The following is a 19,835-nucleotide window of genomic DNA, read 5'->3' on the forward strand; positions in this document are numbered from 1 at the left end:
ATTTAAATTTCTTTTTTTCTATATACTTTACATTGCATTTTTATATATATATATATATATATTTATTTAATTGACATAGGTTAAGTAACCATGTGATGTATATGACCTAATGTCATAATGGGAGTCCACAAGGCTGAACGTCTCTCCCTTGTGTGGCTTTCTTTCCAAATTGCAAAGTAGTCAAACTTGCTTGCTTGGCAAACAAGTTAACTTAGTCCTCTCTTTTTCTTCTTCTTTCCTTCCTTCATTATTTTTCATATTTTTTTATACTTCTTTGCTATTCAACTCATCCTAGAACCTTCTAGGATGGGACAACCCCTCTTCCCTATGTTTTGGTAACTTTTGACTTAGTCTTTAAAACTTGATTTTTTTTTAAACTTTTAAAAAGCTTGTAATTTAAAGTTTGAAATAAAAAACTTCTCAATTAAACCTTGAGGTGCTGCATAGGATGGGCCCCATAGGGGATGACCCACCTATGGACCTCTACTTCTTTATTGGTTTTGGTTAAATTCAATTTTCCATTACATAAAATTTGTATTTTATTAATTTACTTTATTTGATATTTTGGATTTCCAAAATTTCAAAACTACATTTAAATTTTAAATTAAATGATTCTACATGTAATCCAAATTATTTCAGGTTCACATTAAATTTTTGTCAAATGCTAATTTATTATAATTATCTAAATTTTCTTCTTAGAAATACCATTTTTTCTAAAATTAATTTTTGAGAGCAATTTTCACTAGGGTTGGCAGTACATTTAATCGTTTTAATTTTTTTTCTAAAGTCTGTTCTATTTATTTTATACCTTTTATTGTCATTATCCATTTATTATTTACGAGAATACTCATAAAAATCACAAGTATTACAATCTTGCTCTCAATTTTTTTGAAAAAAAATAATTACAATGTCGTCTTATGGTTGCTTGAGCTGCATTCCACCAAAGTGCACTAAATGGTGAACCGAATTTCTTAAAAAAGTTTATTGTCAAATACTTCATGCAATATCCAACACGACATACATGCCATGCGTGAGAGACATCATACTTTAAACCTTCGTGCCTATATAAGATAACTCTAAGTTGTATTTCTTTATTATATTTATTAAAGCGTATGAGTTTTTCTTTTAAATACTTTAAAAACCACGCCCATGAATCCTTCAACTTCTTATCAATAACAACAAATGCTACTGAAAACATTTCACAACAAGGATTAATATTATGACTCGTTGATACAACAATGACTTTGTTATTGAAGCTTTTTAAGAATTTTGCTATATAGTTACTTTTTATCGCATGATCTTTAAAAAAACTCATGATAATACTAAAAATGATTAAACCGTTTGTTATAACTGGAATTTAAAAAATATAAGAAGAGAAAAGTGAGTGAAAAGCAAGAGGTGAGAGGAAAACTCTAAGAAAGCGAAATGAAATGGATTGTGAACGATGAGGAAGCGGGCTCTCTATTAAAGAGAATCGAGTAACTATGGTAGGGACATATACGAATCTGGTCAAAAACTTGTTTTCGGTAGAATAGGGGCATGAACATGAGAATCAGGTAAAAAACCAGGCTTTTGGTTGAAATAAGGATTTGCATTGTGCCCAGTCTGGATGACGCCCAAAATCGGGTTTTGTCGCAACTTGGTTTTCAAGTCAGCTCAGTTTCGAAAACCCAAGTTAGCCCTCCGTGGCGCTTCCGCGCGACCTCCTTCTTTCTCCCTCGTCCGCCCTTCTCTCGCTGCATGTCCTACCTCTCCTCTGGCATCGTCGCCCGCTCCTCCAATAGCGACCGACCACCACTGGCTCAGGTACAGTGTTGTGTTTTTGAGGTGTAATAGGGGGTATCGTGGTTCTGAGGCTCATGAATAGTGTTTGGCGTGTGAGATGGGATGGATGATGTACTTTATAGTGGTTCCTTGAGGTGTGCTGAGCTTTTAGTGTTCTTTTGAGAGAGAGAGAGAGAGAGAGAGAGAGAGAGAGAGAGAGAGAGAGAGAGAGAGAGAGAGAGGTTGCAGACTTGCAGTCTTGTAGCCTTTTGTTTGGGATGTAGGAGATCCAATACTTCAAGTTTTTTTTTGGCTTTTAAGTTTGAGGCCTAGCGATTGCTTTGAATTTAGCTTTTTGCTTGAGGTGTTGGGATTGCAAGGAATCTAGGTTCTGTATTTTGGGTATGGGCCTTGCATAACTTATGCTGTTTGGGGTTCGTGTTAGTTGCATTATCTTGTCTAAATCTCTCCGTTTGTGGAGTTTGTGTTTAAATTTTCCTTTACTTGAACCGTTAATAAGTTGGCTATCTCTAACGAGATTTCCTGATTCCGTTCATTCTCACTTCGTAGAAAGTTATGCTTTATCTTCTTATTTTGTCAATTGTTAAATGTTAATAACTTGGGCTTTTCAAGTTTTTCCTTCTTTCAAATTCATTTCCTCAGTTGCTTTCCTTCGTCTTTTTAATTCATTTTAATAGCGTGTTTTTTCTAATAATTGTAAAAAATATAACTTTGTTGCTCTGGGTTAACCAACAATTATGTTGAGTGTTTTCATGATTCAAAATTATGAAACATGGATGCAAGGGTTGTCCTCCATTAAATTTGAGAAAATTATGTAATTTTCATCTGAAACTATTGATGATTTTTTGACATTGGCGGACTTGATGTGTTGCTTAATGCCAATACCTTAGCATGATCTTGATCTTGTTTTCTTTTATCCCTAATTGACAACAATTTGTTTTTGAATTTGCATACCTCTTCATGGTTGCGATAGCTTAGCTGAAACTTTTGCTTCATAAACTATTATTATTATAGTTTCTGTTATCCAAGCATGTTTTATAGGTAGTGCAAGGTGAAGATTATGTTAACATTATAGGATGCCAGCCGAGTAGAATAAACTTAGTTACTTTAAAAACACCATTTACATGGGTTGGATAAATACTAAGTGTAGTAATTTGTCTTACTTGGCTTGGTGTCTTGCTCTTTATCAATATCTTTATGTACTTTAGATATTATGATGGTGTTGGACATTGAACTGGTCATAAACTATGCTTTCAATGATGATTTAGGAAAAAAAGCTAATTACTTATGTGAATGACATGATGAACTTCAGTTTTCTTTTGTAAAGGACCATTTTTTATTTATAAAAACATTAAGTTTTAATTAAAATTAGTTGTTATAAGTTATTCTAGTGAAAAAACTTACAAGACGAGGTTTATTGTCATCCAAATAGCAATTTTCAGATAACTAGGTTAGTTAAAAGCAGTGTCACTGATATCGCCGATATTTTGAAAATATCATGATATTATCAGCATTATTAGATAGGCCGATAATATCACCAAAATATCTCGATAATATCACGATACTATCATGATATTTTTGCGATATTTAAAAAAATCTTATTTTTATATATCTTAAGTTCAGTGTTTCTATTTTTTGGTTTCTTTTGACTTTTAAAAACTTTTAAAACCTGTTTCTTTATATTTTTTTGCAAGAAAAATAATAGAAAACCCATTATTTCTCTCTCTTTATTATTATTTATATTTTCAGTTTTTAAAGCTTCCGAGTTTTTCTCGAGATTGAAAATATCTTCAAAAAAACCCTCACTGAGAAATTACCGTGAACTATATAGGTGACTATGGCTACAAATTAACAATTATCAACCAAACAATAGAACAACCTTTTTGGGGCCTTTAGAAAAACCAGGTTTACACAAAACCAAGTTTTCTCAACTTGTCATCCAAACAGGGCCCTAAACAACTCCTTTCTTCTATGGAAAACCATAGTCACAAATGCGGCCTAAATTTTTAAGAGATTGTGATATTAACACAAGCAATTTATTAGCCATGAAATCTTGTTAAGACCGTGAGATTTTTAAATATTTTATATGGTTGTAACATATTGTGATTTATCATGACTTTTATAACTTGTATGCGTTTGATTGTCTTAGATTTCAAATCTAGATTCTGGACTAGAGGCTGTTGGGTGACCGGGGAGAGTGGGAGATTTTAAGCCTGACCAGCTTCATCAACTATGCTTAAGCCTATAAATTCGCCATTTTAGAATGAATTAAGCCCCAAGCCTGGGTTGGTAAACCTTGAGGGCTTTGAACAGGCACCAAGTTTAGAATAAGGTTCCTAACCATCTTTACACCCACATCTTGGTGAGGAGCAGTCCTGCGGTGGCTCAGTCTACCCTTCGTTCCTAAACTGTTTATTCTCAGCAGCATAAGACCACCTGCACTCCCCTCTCTCTCTCTCTGTGCGTGGCACGGAATACTGCAAAAAGATGAAGTTGAAACAATTGGAAGGCCTTCTTGGTGATCTTCAACAGTTCACCGATCCGAAGGTACTCTCTCTCTCTCTCTCTGTGCATTAAGCACTCAAGAAAATGTGGTTATGTTAAAAAATTCTATAATTCACACTGATTTGACATATTGTTGCAGATTGATCTTGAGCAGTATCCAACTCGGCCTCATATCGCATCACGGTTGATATACACGGTAATAGCAGTTGATTAAACTATCAAAACATGGACTCAGTTTTTTACTTGTTCTACGTTGTTCATTTTGGTTTTGGTATTGGATATGTGGTTTTGTGTTACGATTTGGAGGACAGCACAATTAGCTAATAAGATGCAAAGATATCAGTTGTTTTGGTATAAGCAAGGGAAGTGGGGAGGAGGAAAATGTTGTGAGCTACAGAAAATATGGTAGATAATGGTGTCACACACACATGCAGCATGCACACAGAAACACACATTTAAGGTGGTGTTGGGATGCACTCATTTACCCTAAAAGATAGGATAAGTTGGGTTATTAAATTTTGGTTCCTGATGTACTTTTCCAACTTATCCTATTTTTTGGTAAGTGCGTATATGTCAACGCCCCCAAGATTTATTGTTTCAAGAGGATGATGTTGTTAACCTGATGGGAGTGATACATGATTGAAGTCCTGGCCATTTTGGACTGTCATCAAACTCTGTAATGACATTGGGACATTGTTTAGGTGTTAGATCACATGTTTGGTCGATGCTAGTGAGTTGGATAGAATGAATCATGGCAAAATAATAATTCATTAGTGATAATACAGTTAAACTTGTTCATCATTGTCATCTTCAAGGTTCGTCCCAACTACATGGGATTGGCTTTGTGAGTCCTATTTTTTTCCTTCTTTCCTATTTGGAATTGCAACCTCATTTACACTTAGTTTCAATATCCTACCTCACAGCCTCCCTCCAACTCTTTGTTCGTTTCTCTTTTTTTTTTAGTTCCTTCTATTTGCATCTGGTTAATCTTTCTCACTGGTACTGTAATAAGTTTTAATGCAATATATCCAAAACACCTCAGATATCACTGTTTATTTTTTTATTGACAATACTCCTAAATGCCTTATAATACATATTTATCTGTTATTCCTATATTTCTTTGTTACATCATATGTCCACCTTAACATGCTTATATTCAAAATATGCACTCCATGTTCTATCATTTTCAGTTGCCCAGTACTTGGTACTACCCTATAAAAGTGCTAGTGTTATTCTTCCTTGCAAGAGTGCTTTTTTTTTCTTAATCGTAAAAGCACTCACGATCAGATAGTTCTTTTCTGGTCTGTCTAATTGATGCAAATCCTATTATTGATATTTTCCTTAAACTCACTAACTTATTGTATAGTAGAGTTTGACTATTGATTTTTTTTGTATTACTATGTTGCTGCATCTTCTAACTTAACTATAAGTCTATAACGGCTTCATAAACAGCCTTTTCATTAAACATGCACTCTATGTGTTCTCTTTTTATTTTACTAATTTTTCTCTAAAGTATTTCCTCCAAAGTTCTAGTTTCTTATGTACATCTTCTCTAGCTTTACTACCAAGCTATGTCACATAGACATGGCTAAATGGCCCACATACCCGTGGGTGAGACAAAGATGGGTACCGGGTGTGGCACGAGTATGTGCTGGCCTGGATCGGGTCGGGTCCAACCTGGATCCAACCCCAAACCCAAAAATTCTCTCCCTTTTTTTTGGTTGTTTCGCAAAACCCTCAAAAGAAGAAAGAGCGGAGGTGAAAGAGGAAAAGAAGAAGGAAGAGAGAGAGAGACCATACCTTCTACCTTTCTTCTTCTTCCTCAGCTCCTCCACCTTATTCATCCAATCAACAGAAAGAGAGGCGGTGGGACAAAACCCCCTCCCTTTTCCTTTTTATCGTACCCCTCAGAAGAAGAAGAAAGAGCAGAGGAGAAAGAGGAAGAAGAAGAAGAGGAAAAAGGAAGAGAGAGAGAGAGAGAGAGAGAGAGAGAGAGAGAGAGAGAGAGAGAGAGAGAGAGAGAGAGAGAGAGAGAGAGAACCATACCTTCTACCCTCTTTATTCCTTTGCTATTCTGTCTTCTTCATCCAATCAACAAAGAGAGAGGCAGTGGGTACAGGGTCCTCTTTCTCCTTCTCATTCTTCTTCATCGCATCGATAGAGAGAGAGAGCAACAATGACTCATCCTCCTTCTCGTTCTTCTTCTTCACATCAAGAGAGAGAGAGAGGGCGATGGGAAGAGATCGAATGAGAGAGGGAGCAGTAGCGGCTCCTCCTCCTTGTCGTTCTTCTTCCTCACATTGAGATCGAGAGATCAAGAGAGAGATAGTGTGTGAGGTGATGGGAATGAGAACGGGAAGTACCCCCTTCCCTTAAAAATAAAAAACAAAATTTTAATCACCCCCCCTGTTTTAAAAAAAAAATCATTTTATCCCTTATAAAAAAGAAAAAACACAAACATCCCCTTTGAAACATTTTTAAATAAAACAAACACCCCCACTACACACACACACACACACATATATATATATTAAGATTGTGTATCTAATATATGTATGTAAACCGAAATACCCATAAGGGGTATTTTGGTTATTTTACTTTATAATAGTGGTTAGCCATTAGGGGCTTACTGTGTCTTTTTATCTTTTGTTGTTATCCGTTTATATTTTTTGGTTGTACATGATAGGGACAACTCTAACTAGTTGTTGGAGCTGCTTCCAACGGTTACAAATGTGACCCTTGAGAGCCAACCCAACCCCCTTCTCCCCTTGTTATAAATAGAGGCTCTTCCCTTGTATCTCTCTATGCTTTCTCAAGCATTTTGTAATTAAAAAGCATTTATTTATTTTTTTACTCTCTTGGCCCTTGTATGGGTGATGTGCATTGATCGATAAGTGGTTTTTTGTGGGTTGGTTGTGTTCTTATAAGCCCATAAGAGGCTTTCATTTGCTTTTGTTCTTATTTCATTACATGGTATCAGAGCCTTGGTGCTCTTGGGTTGTGATTCATTCGGAAAGGCCAAGAGGAGGATTGTGAGATTGGTGGAGCTTCAGTTCATGGGATCGTTGCATTGGGAAGCATATCATCAAGGTTCTCTTCAACAAAATTCTTACTACCTTCTCTTCTCTTTTCTTCTCTCTATCTCCTTCTTTCTCTCTCATTATTGTAAAAATGGAGGATGAAGGAGAAGTGGTTGTCTTCATTCCCGTGAGACTCAATGATACTAGATATGGGTATCTATAGTAAAACATAAAATATGACAAAAGGGTTTATGCCACCGAAAGAGAGCCTAAACTTATACTTACCAAGATGGAAAATGGTAAGGAAGTGTCTCTTCAAAGAGAAGAGATGTCTAAGGTCGTCATCGAATACGAGAAACAATGGAAAGAATAGAGGATGGGTCATTCCAAGATAATTAGATGGCTCATCAATAGTGTTGATATCAAAAAATGCTCTAGCTTAGCAAAAATTGATTTTGCTAGTGATGCATGAAAGTATCTTAAAGATATGTATAGTCTCAAGAATATAACTCATATGCAATATGCAAAAATAAGGTGAGTACTATGGCCCAAGAAAAAATGAGCATTAGGGAATATTACAATGCCCTCTCTCTTCTTTGGGATGAATTGGTTCTTCTAGAGCCAAAGTGACATTGCTCTTAAGATGTAGAACTCCGTAGAAAGCAAATTAGAACGAAGCATTTCTACTAATTTGTTAATAGGCTTAGACCCAAATTTGAATGACCAAATCGACCCTTCTTCATAGAGGTGTACCAACCATAGATGAAACACTTGAAGAATTAATTATGGAGGAAAATAGGTTGAAAAAACCATCATCTTCGAAAGAGGAAGAATCTATGCTTGCTATATCAAGGCCCGAAAATCACACAAGGGCCTATAAGCTCTCTCACTTTGGAAGAAATAATGAGAATGGAAGAAATTTCAATGATTATGTAAGGAGCAACATTGTTAAAAGCGTCTCTCAAGGTGCCAGCCTAAGGCATGATAGTAATAATAATCATATAATAATAATAATAAATAATGATAATAATAATAATAATAAGAAGAAAAATATGAAGAAGAAGAAGAAGCATATTTTTATTTATTTATAATTTTAGCAATTTTTTTCATGTTGGAAAGGTGCTTCACTTAAGGAAAGCTTTTTATGGTTTGAAACAGGCGCCTAAAGCTTAGTATGATCATTTTAGTTCTGTTATGGTTAAACTAGGTTTTACTTTCTGTTATTCTGACACTGCTATGTTTATTAAGAGATTTGATGTAGTTATTCTTCTTCTTCTTCTATACGTTGATGACATGATCATCACTGAAGGAGATAAACATGGAGTCAGTTTTATTAAGACTATTTTAAAACAAAGCTTTAAAATGACTAATTTAGGCTTTTTTAGATACTTTTTAGGAATTGCGGTTGCATATTTTGCTCGTGGCTATGTTCTAACTCAATTTAAGTTTGCTTCTGACATCATAGACAAGTCTGAAATTACAAATGAGAAAATGGTAGACACTCCTGAAGTGATAAATGCAAAAATGAAGATAGATGATGTCCCACCTCTGGTTGATCCTACTCCTTACCATAAAATGATTGGGGCCCTCACATACTTGACCATTACCAGATTTGATATCTCACATGCAGCCCATACAGCTAGTCCAACATTCCCCTACACATGAGCACCGTTATGCGTATCATTAGATATTTAAAAAATTTTGTTTCTAAAGGGATTGTTTTGTCCTCTTTCTCTTCACTTGAATTAATTACTTATACTAACTTTGATTGGGGAGGAGATCCTAATGATATATGCTCAACTACAAGTTTCTATGTCTTTGTAGGTGACTTATTGGTGTCCTAGAAATGCAAGAAACAACAAAAGATGTCATTATCATCAACCGAAGCTGAGTATTGGGCCATGATCACCACAACATTTGAAATTGTGTGGTTGAGAAGATTATTGGAAGACATTGGGGTGCATATGCAATCACCTTCAAGGTTATGCTCTGATAATAAAAGCGCTGTCTACATAGTTGGCAATCACACGTTTCATGAGCATACCAAACATATTGAGTTGGATTGCCACTATGTTCGTGAAGAGTACCTGAAGAAGACCATTGTCTTGTCATATGTAGCATCAGAATTTTAGTTGACCAACTTCTTTACGAAAGCTCTTCCTTCTCCCTGGTTTCATTTTTTGCTTGACAAACTTTCGGTGATTACACCGTAAGTTTGAGGGGGAGTGTTAAAGTATATTTATATGTGTGTGTGTGTGTGTTTCTATATATATACTTATAGTTTTGTGTATGTGCATATATACATACTAATATATGTGTATATATATTGATGTAATAAGTAATACCCATTAAGGGTATTTTAGTCTTTTCATTGTATGTAATTAGGTGTGCTCATTAAGGGCACGTTAGGCTTTTTTATTTTTTATTTTTTATCAAGGGCATTATAGACGTTATAATGCCCTTGAAATAGAGCTGTTGGGGGAAGTGCTCCCAATGGCCTTGGATGAATCCGCTCTCATTTGTATGTTTGTTCTCAAGCTCTCTCCTAATAAATCCTATAAATCTTTTATGTTTTCTCTCTTGCCCATAGGTGACATTGTGTGTGATTGTATCTTGACCCATAATGTTCTCCATTTGTGTGTTGTACTTGCCCATAAAAAGGCATTTGTGTGTTCTTTGTATCTCATTGCATCCTTCTCATCAAACCAATGTTGGGTGAAGGATCTTCAGTTAGAGAAGCGGATTGAGGAAGACCATAGCGAAGGATATCTCTACTATGTGGATCGACTTGTCCTTCTAAAAAAATACATTTTGTTACAATGTTCAAAATATGAACATTTTTTTGTGGCATCAAAGATTAGGTCATCCTAGTATATCCAAATTGTCTTATTTACCATATTTGAAAAAACTTTGTAATGAAAAATTTCATTTTACTTATTGTATTCTTGGTAAAATGAAAGTGCTTCCTTTTCCCAATAAGACTTTTTTCTCATCAAAACTTTTTGAATTAGTGCACTCGAATGTATGGGGCATAGTGACAAACGTTTTTATCGGCAATTTCTCATTTTTCAAAAAACTCGCGAGAAATTGAAAAAAATTCATAAATCTCACATTTTTTTTCGAAAAAATCTCGGCAATAAAAAAATAAATAAAAAAATATAAAATTTATTTTTTATAAGAAAATATTAATAAAATTTATTTAAAAATAAAAATACATAATTTTTTGGCGATGAATAGCCCTTTAAAACATAAATATCATGTTTAAATTGTGATATTTATATTTTTTCATAAATCACGCAATATTTTGAAATTCTTGCGAGAAATTGCCGTTTTAAACTTTCAAGCAATTTCTCGCGATATTATCATGAGATTTTCATAAATCTCGCGATATTTGTCACTATGGTATGGGGTCCTGTTCCTATTTCTTCAAAAGCTGGTTATACTTACTATGTGATATTTGTTGATGATTACTCTTAGATTCACTAATTTATTTTCTTAGGCATAAATATAAAATTTTTGAAATATAAAAAAATTGATAACCTTGTCAAAAATCAATTTAAAACTGATATTTTGATCTTCCGCTCCGATTCAGGGAGATAATTTTTGTCAAATGATTTAAAAAATATCTTGAATCAAATGAGATTTACATCAAAGATCTTGTTCTTATACATTCCAACAAAATGGTTTGGTCGAAGGAAACATAGGCGCATAGTTGAAACTTGAAACTACTAAAACCCTTTTAAAATTTCAAAACATGTTCAAAATTTTTTTTGGGCCAAAGCTTCATTAACTGCCGTATATCTTATTAGTAGACTTCCTTCCACCAAACATCCAAAAAATTTCTCCATATGAAAACCTTTTTAAAATCTCTCCTATCTATTCTAGACTAAGGATATTTTGTTCCTCTCTATATGTGATATTTGGATGCAAATGTTTTGTTCTTATTAACAAAAAATGGCAAACTTTCTTCCAGTGTTATCAAAAACGCGCCTTGAGGGGCAAAAGGCGCGGCCCTCTATGCCTCAAGGTGCAAAAAACAAGTTTTTTTTTTTACAACAGGACTTATGAGACATAATCATTAAGAGTTTTGTAGGTTAATCTCATATATTTTCCAGTATTTCAGTTATGTAATCAGTTTCTTAGTATATTTTTTCTTTTGTTGGTTAATCTCATATATTTTTCAGTTATGTAATTAGTTTCTTAATATATTTTAACTTTTGTTGGTTAATCTCATATATTTTCCAGTTATATAATCAGTTTTGTAGTTACTTTTATATGTTAATCTCATATTTTTTAGAATAATCTCATATATTTTAACTTTTGTAGGTTAATCTCATATATTTTCCAGTTATTTCAGTTATGTAATCAGTTTCTTAGTATATTTTAAGTTTTGTTGGTTAATCTCATATATTTTCCAGTTATGTAATCAGTTTTTAGTTACTTTTATATGTTAATCTCATATTTTTTAGAATAATCTCATATATTTTAACTTTTGTAGGTTAATCTCATATATTTTCCAGTTATTTCAATTATGTAATCAGTTTCTTCGTATATTTTAACTTTTTTTGGTTAATCTCATATATTTTCCAGTTATGTAATCAGTTTTTAGTTACTTTTATATGTTAATCTCATATTTTTTAGAATAATCTCATATATTTTAACTTTTGTTGGTTAATCTCATATATTTTCCAGTTGTTTCAGTTATGTAATCGGTTTCTTAGTATATTTTATCTTTTGTTGGTTAATCTCATATATTTTCTAGTTATGTAATCATTTTTTTAGTTACTTTTATATGTTAATCTCATATTTTTTAGAATAATCTCATATATTTTAACTTTTGTAGGTTAATCTTATATATTTTCCAGTTATTTCAGTTATGTAATCAGTTTATTAGTATATTTTAACTTTTTTTGGTTAATCTCATATATTTTCGAGTTATGTAATCAGTTTTTAGTTACTTTTATATGTTAATCATATATTTTTTAGTACTTATTTGAGATTTTCTATTTCTTATTGATTGTTATTTAATTAATAAAGCATTTCTTTATTTATTTGTATTTTTAGATATTTTTTTAAGTTTTCAAATTTTTTTTTGAGGCTTACGCTTTACGCCTCGCCTCGGTTTTTGGTGGAGCGCCTCGCTACGCCTCAATGCCTTTCACAACACTGCTTTCTTCAAAAGCCTTACCTTTTGTATTTTTTAGGCATGGAGAGAACCAAAAGGGTTTTAAGTGTTATGATTTTAAAAAGGACAAACTCTATGTTTCTAGAAATGTTATTTCATAGAAAAGATTTTTTTCACTCTTTCTTGCTTTTGTTATTGCCTAAGTAGTACAATAATGATTGTTTGATTGATAATGATAATAACAAAGAACTTCAATCCAATATCTAGGATGGTGAAAATTTTGATCAAATTGAACTTATATTATTAATTCAATATAGTAGACGAGGAAATGATAGACAACCTAGTGCATTAGAAAACTACTCCAACTTATAAAGACAACATGTAGGTGAAATTAGAAGATCTGATAGGGTCTTTAGACCCCCTGATAGATTTGTTTCATATGAATCCTTTTGTCTTCACCAGTGTTGTGAAAAGCGTTGAGGCGTAGCGAGGCGCTCCACCAAAATTTGAGGTGAGGCGTAAGCCTCGAGGCACAAAGCGTAAGCCTCGAGGCGCAAAGCGTAAGCCTCAAAAAAAAAATTTAAAACTTAAAAAAACTATAAAAATGATTTAAAATTATAAATAAATAAGAAATGCTTTATTGATGAAGCAACAACCAACACTAAATAAAATCAGAAGTATAGAGTTTGTAATTAACACTGGACTTGCATTCTAGCAATATTTAAGCAAACATCAAATCAGAAGTATGCCTATTATAAGGGTTCTTACTAGATCCACTATATTGCCAAAAACAAACTTATTTATCTGTATGGTTGAAGAAACTGGACCATGACCTTGATTATGTTGTTATCAAGCATCTTTTTTTATTTTTGTTTTTATTTTTTTATACGAAAACATGGTCCAGATTGATCATGGATTCACTTCCACCTGAATCAAACTCCAAAACCTCCATTTCATAAAAAAGGTTAGGCACAATTGAAAGAGGTTGGAAACAATCTTTTTCGGACGCATGTATGGCTGCAGTGCACTTTCTTAAAGAGTAACTCAATAGTTTCTTTTTATGTTTAATGGCCTACAGCACCGTGATACTGCTCGTTGCAAAACCTCAATATCTGGAATTTGGCTTGGCAGTTAAATCACTGAAATATCTCAGTAAGCCAACCGAAAATTCTACACATGAATGGCAATTGGACATAACAATTTTTGGGTTGAAAAACCATCTGCTCAGCTGGCTCAAATACTCACTGTCTATCCATGCACATGAATCGCTTGGTCCATACATAGTTGCAAGCATCAAGAGGACCAAATCAGTGTTTTTGCATCAGTAATCATTCACACTACATTTCCAACTTTTAAACATTTAAGCTTGTTCTTTTTTTGTCTATGCTGTTGATCAACACTATCCAAAAGAAAGGTTGTAGTAACATCCAAGGATGAATGAAGGGGGTTGGGGTTACCTGGTGTCTGGCAAGGGTTGTCGGCGTCGCAGCTACTTCCGCCGAGAAGGAGGAGGCGGGGAAGCGAGAGAGTGTGAGAGACGAGAGAGGGGGACTGCAAGAGACGAGAGAGAGAGGGGCTGTGAGAGACGAGAGAGAGAGAGAGGGGCTGTGAGAGACGAGAGAGAGAGAGAGAGAGGGGCTGCGAGAGACGAGAGAGAGAGAGAGGGGCTGCGAGAGAGGAGATTAGGGAAATTAGGGCTCCCGACCCTTATCAGGGTCGGGGTGAGATGTTATTGTTGGTCAAATGAGGGATTTGACCCTCATTTGACCAACAAAATAAGGCGTGTGCGCCTCACGCTGAGGCTCGCCTCGCCTCAAGGCGTACGCCTCAAGGCGCAAGAGGCGTACGCCTCAAGGCGCAAGAGGCGTACGCCTACATGGGTTTACGCTTTTTAACTGCGCCTCAAGGCACAAAGGCCCTCACCTTGAGGCGAGATGCGCTTTTTGCGCCTTGAGGCGCGTTTTTAACAACACTGGTCTTCATTATAGAGCCTGATGTTTTATTTTGAACTAGAAACCTATAACCAAGTTAAAAATTACCCAGAATGGATAGGAGCCATGGATGACGAATTAGGAGCACTTGAAAAATTCAAAACTTGGGAAATAACCAATTTTCCTAAAGAAAATAAAACTATAGGTTGCAGGTGGGTTTATAAAATTAAAACTAAGAGTAATAAGACTTTAGAAAGACATAAGGATAGATTATTTGCAAAAAGTTATGATCAAGAATATGTTATAGACTATGATGAAACCTTTTGTACCTGTAGCTAGGATGACTTCTCTTAGGACTCTTATAATTATAGCTGCTTTCAAGTGTTGGGCTATTTACCAAATGGATGTTAAAAATGTTTTTTTTTGAATAGAGATTTAAAAGAAGTTTATATGGATTCACCTCCTAAATATGAGATTCCTCTCAGAAAGGTACTTCATTTAAGAAAAACCTTATATGGTTTGAAAGATGCACCTAAAGCCTGATATGATAGATTTAACTATGTTATACTTACTCTTGGATTTAAATTTTGCTATACTATATTGCTATGTTGATGCAGAGATAATTAACCTCCTTTATGTTGATGATATGATCATCACAAGTGAAGATAAACAGGGAGCTAATCATATTAAAGTTATTCTAAAAAAATACTTTGAAATGATTGATCTTGGATTTTTTAGATTTTTCTTAGGAATTGAGGTTGCTTATTTTTCTCGAGGGTACTTACTCAAACCAAGTTTGCTAATGATGTTATTGACATGTTTGGGATTACCTATGAGAAAAGGGTGGATACTCTAAACGTTATCAATGCTAAAATGAAGACATCTGGGTCACCTATGGAAGATCCAACTCCGTATCGCCAAATGATTGGCGCCTTGACTTAACTATTACCCAACCCGATATTGTGCATGCAATTCATACTGCAAGTCAGTTTCAACACTCTCCCACCATAGTTCACATAAGTATTGTGATGCAGATAGTTAAATATTTATATAATTCTATTTATAGGGGTCTTTTGTTGTCTTCATCTTCCTCTCTTGAGTTAATTGCTTATTCTGATTCATATTGGAGAGGTGACCCAAATGATAGACGCTCAACTACAGGTATTTGTGTCTTTTTAGTGATTCTCTGGTGTCTTGGAAGTGCAAGAAGCAACTGAAAGTATCATTATCATCTACTGAAGTTGAGTATTGTGCGATGACTATTACAATATCGCGATTGTTTGGCTATGAAGATTGCTTGAGGATATGGGGTGCATTTATGTCTACCTTCTAGATTATGCTGTGACAATAAGAGTGCCATATACATATCCGACAACTATACATTTCATGAAAATACTAAACATATCAAAATGGATTGCCACTATATACATGAAGAATTTTTAAAGACGACTCACTTTGCCCTACGTCACCTCCGAGTATCAACTAGTTGATTTCTTCACCAAGGCACTTCCTTCACTTAGATTTTATTTTCTCCTTGACAGACTTTCGGTGTTTACACTGTAAGTTTAAGGGGGAGTGTTAACATATATTATAAATATATAATAATATAATATAATATAATATAATATAATATACATGTTTTTTATATATTTTCTGTATGCAAACTGAAATACCCATCAAGGGTATTTCAATCATTTCACACTATTAATAGGGCCGGCCTAGTAGAGGCTGTATTGGAATATTCCTTTTTACTTTTTATAATTTTTATTGTTTAAAGCTATTTGGGACAACCCAACTAGTCGTTGGGCTGTCCCAACGGCTATATTTCTAGCCGTTGGGGCTAGTCCAACGACTTTTTCGTCTCCCATTTGTCTATTTAAGGGGCTTCTTCCCCACTGTAATATATGCTTCTCTAAGCATATTTGTGATTAATACAAAGCTATATTGTTTATGTTTTACACTGCCGGTCCCAAGCCCGGATAAAGGAGGAGAGTTTAGGTAGGCCTGTGACAGCCAACATAAAAACTTTGTCATACCCTATGAAAATGAACCAATATGAGAATTTCGTTGGGGCGTTCCCTACTGAGCGACGCGCTGTACTCTCTAGGCCCGGAGGCAGTGATAAATGGGCAAGGGTTGCTAGGTCATCGCCCAGAAGCGACGCGTCACACCGGCGCCCGGGTGTGGTGTCAAATAGGCAAGGGTTCCCTCACTTGGTTGGACGGGTGGGGGTAAAGAAGTTAGTCCAAGACCATAAAATTAGGTTAGCCACTTGGAACATAGGGTTTTTAACTGGTAAGTTGGTAGAGTTAGTAGATGTTATGTGTAGGAGAAAGATTGATATTTTATGTCTTCAAGAGACCAAATGGGTAGGTGAGAAAGCAAAAGTGATAGAACCTTGGGGATATAAGATTTGGTATACAGGAATAGATAGGAATAGGAATGAAGTAGGGATTGTTATGAGTCGTCAGTTTATAGATAATGTAGTTGAGGTCCGTAAAAAGGGTGATAGAATTTTACTTATTAAATTAGTATTAGGTACGGATATTATTAATATTATTAGTGTTTATGCACCTCAAGTAGGTTTAGATGATTCCATTAAGCATCAATTTTGGGAAGATTTAGATGGAGTAGTACAAAGGATATCTTATGGAGAAAAGCTTTTCATCGGCGGTGACCTTAATGGACATGTAGGCATTAGTAGGGATGGATTTGAGAGTATCCATGGAGGCTATGGTATAGGAGAAAGAAATGAAAGTGGAGAAAGGATTTTAGATTTTTGTTTGTCCTATGATATGATCTTAGCAAACACTTGGTTTAGGAAGAGGGAGTCTCACCTAGTAACATTTAAAAGTGGGGTTAATATGAGTCAGATAGATTTTTTCCTACTTAGAAAGAGAGATAGGGGTTGTTGCATCGATTGTAAGGTTATACCGGGAGAAAGTGTAGCTACACAACATAGAGTTTTAATTTTAGATCTTAGAATTAGGCAATGCCGCAAAAGGGATAGACATAGGATAGATCCTAGAATTAAGTGGTGGGCACTGAAAGGAGCTAAACAAGGAATGTTTGTAGAGCAGGTAGTTAAGGAAGCTGATTGGTGTCTCAAGGAGGATTCAGACTCAATGTGGAATAAGATAGCGGGTGGCATGAGAAAAGTGGCTAAGGAGGTATTGGGTGAGTCTAAAGGCGGTGCACCACTAGGTAAGGATACATCATGGTGGAACGAGGATGTCAAATTAGCTATTAAGGTTAAAAGAGAGTGTTATAGAAATCTAAGTAAGAGTCGTGATAATGAGAATTTGGAGAAGTATATGTTAGCAAAGAAGGAAGCTAATAAAGTTGTTCGAAACGCGAGGGCTAAGGTATATAAGGAGGTTTATGACAAGTTGGATACCAAAGAAGGCGAGAAGGATATTTATAGGCTTGCAAAGATGAGAGATAGGAAATCGAAGGATTCGGGTATGGTTAGATGTATCAAAGATGAAACGCAAAGGGTTTTAGTCTAAGATGAGGAGATTAAGGAGAGATGGAAAGATTATTTTGATAAGCTATTTAATGATAGTCATGCTCAAGATCTTGGAGACTTCTCCATTCCTTTTCATGAGATAAATTGTGACTTCATGCGCAAGATTCAAAAGAAAGAAATTGCAGAGGCTTTGAAGAAAATGAAATCAAGAAGGACAGTTTGCCCAGATGGTATACCTATCGAGGCTTGAAAATGCTTGGGAGAGAAAGGTTTAGAATGGTTGACAAATCTTTTTAACTTGATTTGGCGAACAAATAAGATGCCTAATGAGTGGAGGAAGAGTACTTTGGTGCCTTTATATAAGAATAAGGGTGATATACAAGATTGCACAAACTATCGTGGTATAAAACTCATGAGTCATACTATGAAACTTTGGGAGAGGGTGATTGAGTCTAGGTTGAGGAAGGTTGTCATGATATCGGAGAATCAATTTGGTTTTATGCCTGGAAGATCAACTATGGAAGCTATACATCTTCTTAGACAACTTATTGAAAGATATAGAGAGAGGAACAAAGATTTGCATATGGTTTTTATTGATTTAGAGAAGGCATACGATAGAGTACCTAGGGACGTTCTCTGGTGGACAATGATGAAGAAAGGTGTTTCTCTCAAGTACATTAGTATAATTAAAGATATGTATGAAGGAGTAGTAACCAATGTCCGCACTTGTGGAGGAGTGACAACCAATTTTTCGATAACGGTTGGGTTACATCAAGGATCTGCTTTAAGCCCTTTCCTATTTGCGATAGTGATGGATGAGCTTACGAGATCAATTCAAGAAAATGTACCTTGGTGAATGTTGTTTGCTGATGATATTGTTTTGATTGATGAGTCTAGAGCTGGGGTTAATGCTAAGTTAGAATTATGGAGACAGACATTGGAAGCTAGAGGTTTTAAGTTGAGTAAGAGTAAGACTGAATATATGGAATGTCGGTTTAGTAAGCAACGAAGTAGTGATGGGAGTGTAGTGAAGCTTTGTGAGCAAGAAATACCGGTGAATGATTATTTCAAATATTTGGGATCCATCATTCAAAAGTATGGAGAAATTGATGGAGATGTAAATCATAGGATAAAGGTTGGGTGGATGAAATGGAAAAGTGCAACTGGAGTGCTGTACGATCGTAGAATGCCATTGCGGTTGAAGGGAAAGTTTTATAGGACGACTATTAGACCCGCTTTACTATATGGTACGGAATGTTGGGCTGCCAAGAGACATCATATTCAAAAAATGAGTGTAGCTGAGATGCGGATGCTTAGATGGATGTGTGGAAATACAATAAAAGATAAGATTCGGAACGAGGAGATACGTAAGAAGGTAGGTGTTGCACCCATTGAAAATAAGATGCGAGAGAATCGTTTACGGTGGTTTGGACATATTCGGCGAAGGCCTAATGATGCTCCAGTTAGAAGGTTGGAGAAATGGGAAAATATATTAGTTAAAAGAGGTCGGGCTAGGCCTAGGAAGACTTGGATGGAGATGATAGGAAAGGATATGAATGCTTTGAACCTCACCGAGGACATGGCATTTGATAGAAATGATTGGAGGAAAAGGATTCATGTGGAAGACCCAAAATGAATTTCTTTTTTTGGTTCATATCGCTGACCCCAATTGTTTTGGGATGAAGGCGTAGTTGTTGTTGTTGTTGTATATTGTTTATGTTTTTCTCTCTTATGAGTTGTTATTGTGTATCTCTTTTGTGAGATTGTATTTGCTCCATAAGTGGCCTCTTTGTATTTGTGCCCTCTTGTAGCCCTTAGTGGCATTCTCTCGTATTTCTTTTGCTTCATTATTATTTTGACCCTGTTTTTCATGTTCTTCCTCTCCTAACCTCTTTTCTAAGCCTACCCACCCTATTTTGAGATCAAATCCACCCTAAAAATTGGGGCTTTTGCTAGATTCATACTCTAAAAGTGTGGTTTGCCTCAAATCTCACCCATTT

At 35.0% G+C, this 19,835-nt stretch overlaps 1 protein-coding gene across 1 annotated transcript in view; it reads left to right on the plus strand.

Annotated features, from left to right (window-relative positions):
* The first annotated feature begins 1,727 nt into the window (after positions 1 to 1,727).
* Positions 1,728 to 19,835, plus strand: part of LOC149814861 (S-adenosyl-L-methionine-dependent methyltransferases superfamily protein) — a 31,382-nt gene continuing 13,274 nt past the window's right edge. Inside the window, exons 1-3 of the mRNA XM_089989808.1 lie at positions 1,728 to 1,806; positions 3,935 to 4,332; positions 4,430 to 4,486. Coding sequence (XP_089845934.1) covers positions 4,273 to 4,332; positions 4,430 to 4,486 — 117 coding nt within the window. The 5' untranslated portion in view covers positions 1,728 to 1,806; positions 3,935 to 4,272. The remainder of the gene's footprint in view (positions 1,807 to 3,934; positions 4,333 to 4,429; positions 4,487 to 19,835) is intronic.

This window comes from Nuphar pumila, chromosome 15, assembly GCF_984573655.1.
Source record: "Nuphar pumila chromosome 15, dmNupPumi1.hap1.1, whole genome shotgun sequence".
Taxonomy (NCBI): Eukaryota; Viridiplantae; Streptophyta; class Magnoliopsida; order Nymphaeales; family Nymphaeaceae; genus Nuphar; species Nuphar pumila.